Source organism: Lolium perenne, chromosome 7 (assembly GCF_019359855.2).
Source record: "Lolium perenne isolate Kyuss_39 chromosome 7, Kyuss_2.0, whole genome shotgun sequence".
Taxonomy (NCBI): domain Eukaryota; kingdom Viridiplantae; phylum Streptophyta; class Magnoliopsida; order Poales; family Poaceae; genus Lolium; species Lolium perenne.
The window spans coordinates 104,401,244-104,408,665 of NC_067250.2; the positions used below are offsets into that span (position 1 = coordinate 104,401,244).

At 51.5% G+C, this 7,422-nt stretch overlaps 1 protein-coding gene across 1 annotated transcript; it reads left to right on the top strand.

The window, feature by feature from the left end:
* Positions 1–941: 941 nt before the first annotated feature.
* LOC139833047 (chaperone protein dnaJ 11, chloroplastic-like) lies at positions 942–1,820 on the top strand. The gene has a single exon (XM_071823161.1). It carries the CDS (start codon positions 1,159–1,161, stop codon positions 1,576–1,578), a length of 420 nt encoding a protein of 139 aa, XP_071679262.1. The 5' UTR covers positions 942–1,158; the 3' UTR covers positions 1,579–1,820.
* The last annotated feature ends 5,602 nt before the right edge of the window (positions 1,821–7,422 follow it).

Here is a 7,422-nt window from a genome sequence, read left to right on the forward strand (position 1 = left end):
CCTCGTCCTCGTCGCCGTCCTCGTCCGCGTCCTACTGGTCGTTCTCTTCTTCTTCGGCGGCGATCTCGAGCTCGAAGTAGTCTACGTCGGCGAGGTAGGCAGCGCGACGCCGCGCGTCGAACTCCCACGTCCCGAATGAAATCCAGTTGTACGAGTTTAGCGCGTACGCCGGATCCTCCCGCAGATCCGGCGGCAAGATCGCTCGGCAGCGGCGCACCTCGTCCCGCCGCTCTCGGCCCTCGCGCGGCACGGGGGGACCGGCACGCGCCGAGAGTTCAGGTACCAGCCCCCTCTCGGCAAGTTCGCGTCCGACCAAGGTACCGGCCGGTTTTCCTCCCATAGCTGCCGCGCGAGGTCAACGCGGACGTACCGGCCGACCCGTGCCTTCTTGCCGGAACGCGAGCCGCTAGCCTCCTGGTCTTCGTCTTGCGGAACGGCCTGCATTTCTTCCCCATGGCGTCGGTGTGGTGCATACTGTGGGATTTGGCAATGGTTTGGTCGGGAAAATGGCGCCGGCAGCGTCCCTTTAAGAGGCTTCGACACCATCTTGCCTTCAATGGCCTGCCAGTGCAACGCCTACTAGCTGCGCACGCTCGCGGAGCCAAGGCATGCCATTAACGCGGTCCTGCAAAGCTGCAGCGCGCCGCCCAGAAGTAATGCCGCGGAAGACGAAGCAGTTGTGCCGCTGCCAGACGTGCCCGTACGAGGACCGAACGGACACTTTGCGCGTCCACGCAGCGTCCGCAAAGACGCAAACCTGACGCATATTTGGGCCAGGTTTGCGTCTCCACGGACGGCCCGGTCATTTTGCGTCGCCCCGGTGGAGGTGGTGTTATACGCATTTTCGGTCAGGGCAGACGCAAACGGACGCTCCGCTGGAGATGCGCTTATTCAAGCCGACTTCCAAACCGCGGAGCCAGATCACGATAATGCTGCCGCTGACTCACACCCGCCCTCTCGCGAGAAACAAACGGCGCCAACTTGAAGTAATCTGCCGCGTTTTAAAGAAGAACCTGGCGGAAGCCAGCGACATACCCACCTCACCCGCCTGCTCTTCTTCCCCCCACCACCAATTCTGCGTTCCGTCTCGCCGTTCCTCTTCTCAGATCCACGGACTCGTCGTCATCCGTCTCCATCCTTCCCGCGCTCTCACACGCGATGGTCTCCGCTCCTCCGCTGATGCAAGCCAGGGCGCCGGCCGCAGCGGCAGCCGGGATCCGTCGGCCCGCCTCCCGCCGGACAGTTCGCTGCGCGGTGGCCGTCGCGTCGGCGGCGCCGGCCGGCAGGTGCACGCTCTACGAGGTGCTGGGGCTGCGCGCCGGCGCGACGGGCGGCGAGATCAAGGCCGCGTACAGGCGCCTGGCGCGGGAGCTGCACCCGGACGTGGCCGGCACTGCCAGCGACAACTTCATCCGGCTCCACGACGCCTACGCCACGCTCTCCGACCCGGACTCCCGCGCGCGCTACGACCGCGACTTCGTCGCCCAGGCATACGCGCAGCCGCCCGCCTGGAGGCCGTCGCCGCACAGCTTTTGTGGCCGGCCGCGCCGCACCTGGGAGACCGACCAGTGCTGGTAGATCCGTCAATACCGCACTCCTTGGCCGCTCACCCGAGATTTTTTTTTTCTACGGTGATCATGCGTCTGTGTATATGTAACCGCCGGCATCCTCTCTTTTCCCCATGTGAATGTGGTAGCGATCTTCAGAAACTCGTGTAGATAGAGAATTAATCTTTGCAGATACAACATATGTAACACTAGCAGCAATGTAATCCCAGGTTCAAAATTTTAAGGAACCGAACTTTGCCCTGCAAAGTGCAATGTCTTCCTGTCTCATCCGCCAAACCGTATTTCTTGGGCTTTCGAGAAAATTGAAAAAAAAAACACCATATTCAGAAATAGAAAATCATTCTAATTTTAAATAATCGTAAAAACCCACAAGTTCGCTCTCTATTTTTCTTACGTCACACTGATCGCATGCTTTTACTCCTTTGACATTGCTTCTGACAAGTGAGCCCTGCCTATAAGTGACGTGGCAAATGGGTAACACTTGAAGCACACACGGTCCACCGATCCTATGTTGTGGATTAGTATTATTTTTGTAAAACTCCAAGACTTTTCGCCAAGGAACCCACTTATTAGATCATGTCTCCTCTCTCTTTTCTCTCTCTATCAAGCGGACCTCATATGACATATCATTTCTAATCTATATCTATCCACAGAGACTCCCTGAGACTCCCCGCCGCACCAAAGCTCTCGGCGCCGCCCACTCGGGTCATCGCCCACGCGTTGCCCTGCTCCGGCTACACGCCTCCCTCGACACCTCCCCTACTTTCGGACTTGCCGTGGTTTTCACCAAACAGCCCCATCTACCAGGGACATCATGAGGATTGTCGACGCAGAGATGATTTCGCGGAGGCCTCTTAGACTCCAGCGATTTTTGCTAAGACTTAGCTAGGGCGAGGCGCTGGCTTGCAAGTTAGGCTCGATATCTCGGTCATGGATCGCATCTCGGGCCACCCAACATCGTCGATCTCAAGGCCGTCTACGAGGACCAAGAGGAGCTTTGCGTCGGCGGGGAGCTCTTCCACCGTGGCGAGTGGCATCCTTGCGGCTTACTCGTGAACGTGTTGGGAATGGGGCTTTTTACAAATAAAAAAATGATAGAAATTAGACAAAGCACTAGAAGTAGAAGATGCAATATATTGTGTTCTTTCGCATAAATACACAGGAACGCGATGTCAGGTCAGCCTGCAGGGTTGGCCTTTGAGGGTCAAACGAGCTAAAGTGTGCAATAATTGTATTTCATGAAAATTTTAAATTGTGATGGTTTTTTAAAGCACTAGCCCAAATCATAGTGGTCCTTTTTGCAATTTTCTGTGCGATTTCATATTTGTTTTTTTCCCGCGATCGATGCTGTCTTTGTATTCTTGGCTATGGCTGGCAAACCAGAATTGAAGACGACGTGCTATCGTGGATCGGTGGGTCTTGTTTATTCGATGGCAGCTAATAACGACTGCCAAGTGCCAACCGGTGCCTGACCTCAAATTTCCGTATGAATATTCCATTTCATGGATTGCGGGATGCAATGCCATTTTCTCCTTCTCTTTCAAGATCAAACATGGTCACTGACAAACGGCGGCTCTTCGTACCGTCGGACGCCGGCCGCCTCTTTGTTAAAGGTTAAATATAGCAACTTGGATAATGTTTTCACTAATGCGTAGGCCCCGTCGATCGGGTCTACTGTCTACATACCATACAAAATGTTGATGTTGTGGTATGTCGTAGCAAAGTAAGATACATGCGACCAGCGACTGCAGAAAACACAGGTTCAGGCTACTTTTTGAGGGCAACTACGGCGGGCAAAAGCCTGCCTGGACCTTTTTAAAATTTTCATATTCAAAATCCGAAATACAGAGAAGAAAAAGCCCGAAGCCCAAAAACGAAAGAACAGCTAGAACTAAGCTAAGCTACACTGTACAGAAGCATGTACAGAAACAGAAAGAAACTGGCACACTATACAGAGGCAGCTAGATTGCGAAATCTTACACTCCAGTCAAGGAAAATAAATTTTTGATTTTCATTTCCGCAGCGGTGTGACCAAAGAGAAAGGTCAGCAGCACATCTGCTGAAGACGTGGGCGGTCGGTTGGTCTGTATTGTCGAAGACCTTGGCGTTTCTTCTTTTCCAAATATTCCAGAGGGCAGCGATTAGAACAGTTGAGCGAACCTTGCATACTTGAGCTCCGTCCCACAACTCCTGAATAGAGGAGCATCCAGAGACATCCTGGTGAAGCGATGGGATGGCAGCCCAGAACTGTTGAATCGACCTGCAATGGAGGAACAAGTGCTCCGATGACTCGAACATAGCACAGAAAGGGCAAGCATCTGAACTGGCTAAACCTTTCCGGAAACGACGCAAATTTATGAACAGCCGTTGCCGGCCAGCCAACCAAATAAAAAGCCGACATTTATTTGTTGCAAAAAATTTCCAAGTCGGAATTGCAAAAGGAACCAAAGGCAGGTGGTGAAAAGTAAACATGTAAGCCGATTTAGTAGTTAAAGCTTTGCCATTGAGATGCCCAACCCTGATGTCTGGAACAACCGTGTCAAGACCTACCGACAGTGGCGGAGCCAGGCCCCAGGCTGCACGGGCCTTGGCCTGGGGCGTGGGCTGAAAACTTAGGCTTGACTGTAGCAAAATACGCACTGTAGCGAGCACTGTAGCTACTGTAGCAAGAGGATGGCCCGGGGCGTTGCTGGATCCTGGCTCCGCAACTGCCTACCGAAGCAAGCAAGGATTGCAGTGATCTAAGCTCAATGGAGGCTGCGGTCGATAGCCTTGGGTGCAGCGCAAGTTCAAGGCTAGGGGACGAACAAGCAAAAGCAACACTACAGTTAGACCTAGAGGAGTACAAGAAAAGAGCCGGGTACCTATCCGCTAAGGTGTTCCCTTCGAACCAAAGATCAAGTCAGAAGGAGGTAGAAGACCCAGAGCCAACTTGCACAGAGGTTACAGATCTAAACAGAGGGAGGCAGACAAGGTTCAGGCTACTGTATATGTGGTTTTCGATATTAGTATTCTTATTAGAAACAACTAATTCAATTGCTTCAAGAAAATTGCTTCCCACGGTCAATGAATTTTATACCTCATGTGTTGAACTTTTATCATGTCTAGTTTATTTGTATAGGAATATAAGCTGACTCCAAAAATATGTATCTACGTTATAATTTTTTTTTGGGTTTTTTTTTTGCTTACTTGTTGTTTACTTGAGAAAGTCATTGCAAGTTCTACCTTATAAATTTATCCATAACAACATAAAAAAAATAACTAATTGGATGGAATACTTTCGACCTAAACCTTCTAAAATATTCAAAGTATTATCATAATGACTCCCCATAGACCTCTCGTTCACACCCGAGGGGCGACAGGGAACCCTAAAAAACCTCCTCATGTGCCGTTGTCATAGGGTGCGACCGGTCTGAGCATGGCCGACGTCGGCGGGTCCCATCACACTCACACGTTCGACAGTCTGGGCCCAGGACGACACTTTACGACTTGGGTGTGGCGTGGTGCGGCTGCCGCACGCTATGGCATGGCTTCCTCGTTGGTGATGCAGCAGACGACATGGACACCTCTCTGGCCCGATTGGCGGCGAACGCCGCGAGCCTTGTGGCTTCTGCGCGGGATGGAGGCGAGGCGGTTTGCACCGATGCGGTCGGAGACGACGATGGCGGCGACCTTAGTCGTTGTTACCTTGTTGGAGGTGTCATTGCTATTATCTCTAGCCTCCACCCAAGATGTTTCGGGGAAACCCTAAATCTGGGTCTCCCGAGTCGGACGATGGTGGCACTTCCGGTGTCACTCTCCCTCTTGGGAGCATCATCTTAGAACATGTGATGCCTGGAGGGGTCTGCTGGTGGAGCGGTTTTTTTATCTACCACGGCGTGAGCGGTAGGTCTCAACGACGGGGTGTAGTGGGTCTCAGCGGAGGACGAATGATGATGGATGCGTGCATGGCAATGATGGCAACAAAGCTACATGTGTTTAGCAACATAGAATGATGCAGCAAGCGAAACTTTCCTGACAATGTGACTCTAGAGTCTATATCAAACTCTTGGTTTAAAAGTGGTTCTATCCTTTATCCTATTAAAACAATGTGCAAATGCAAAAGAAATAGTTTTGTGCCCCAACTCCACCGAGGTGTTTGATAGACATACACTGGAACACAACGGTGTTTTTACCTAGGCTCAAGATTCTCGAAAGCAAACGAACCCGCGTCCTACTATATTGGATTATATGTTGATGAACTGGAGGTTACAAAGATGAACACCGTGATCTCTCCTTCTCGAGATGCTTAGGCAGGGAGGTGTCGTGTATTCTTGCTCGTTTTAGGGTTGCAAAATTACTAGAGTCTAACCGTCTAGCTAGTGGCCATGGACCGCTTTCATTCCGACATAGTGGCCACTTAGCATATGCTACAAAGCTTGATGCGTCGCACAAGACGTGGCACGCAACTGCCACATCCGCAGTGGTTACTCGGCACGCGGCACATGAGCTGTCAGGCAAGCAGCTTGCATGTTTGCATGGTTAAGATGTCTGTGCCATGTCCTTTCAAACCGGTGTTATCCGCCGAAGCGGTGCTGGTTTGTCGGGGGAGGGGGGGTTCAGGCAAATGCGTTACGGAGATCTCTTGCGTATGTCACCGGTGTCGTTTTGCCCCCACGTTGCGAGGTGTGTTCCTTGAACCCCTGACTTTTCCAAGGGTTACCAGGGCAGCGTGGCTTCGCGATGCCACAGGTAATAGGCTTCTGCAGCTTAATGGTTGTACCGGAGTCGTCGTGTGCTCCCGCTCGACCACCTTGAAAACATTTTCAAGGTGTCCCGGTAAAGAAACGCCTCTTGTTCTTGTCGAGGAAGAGTGGTTGTGGCCCATGTGAAAGGGGCCATCGAACCCTTAGTTCTCACGGGACCTACAAAAGTGGGGAGAGTAAACTCCTCCCTTTCAGAAGGAAAAAATTGTGGTAAAATGAGATAGAGTTCACAGACACCGACGCTGAGATATTTTGTTGCTACAGTTAGCGTTGGTATCACAGATCTTTGCTATTCCTGTGTGCTTGTAGTTGGTTTAAAAAACCAGATGTGGACAGATCTTTGCTATTCCTGTGTGCTTTGATATACTCTAGTCGATCTGATCTGCTCAACGACTAAAGCCGGTTGGATTTTAAAAACAGACATCGAGAGTGACGGCCTTGCTTCTAGATGCAAATCCGTGTGCTCTCCGCCGTACCAGGAGCAGTGAAGTCGACCGAAGCCGCGAATCTGCGGGCACCGCCGGCATCATTCCGATTCGACGTGGCGGATGAAGCAAAGGTTGAGGAACATGGCCACATGACGCCGACGTGCACCTCGCTCAAGCCGACTTCCACATGGCACATCACGACGATGCTGCCGCTGACTCACGCCCCCATCCAAACCTCACCAGCGCGTTTATAAAACCTACTAGCCCGGAAGCCAACGATATTCCCAGCTCACTCTCACCTCAGCATACTTTACCAGTTTTCCTCTTTCCCCACCGATTTATTTGATGGCTATCGTGGATCGGTGGGTGTTGTTTATTTGATAGCAGCGAACGACTGCCAACTGGGTACGTGACCTCAAATTTCCGTATGAATCCATTTCATGGATTGCGGGATGCAATGCCATTTTCTCCTGCTCCTTCAAGATCAAACATGGTCACTGACAAACGGCGGCTCTTCGTACCGTCGGACGCCGGCTACCTCTTCGCTCAAGGTTAAATATAGCAACTTGGATAATGTTTTCACTAATGTGTAGGCCCCGTCGATCGGGTCTACATAAACCATACAAAATGTGATTTTGTGGTATGTCCTGGCAAAGTAAGATATATGCGGCCGGCGACTGC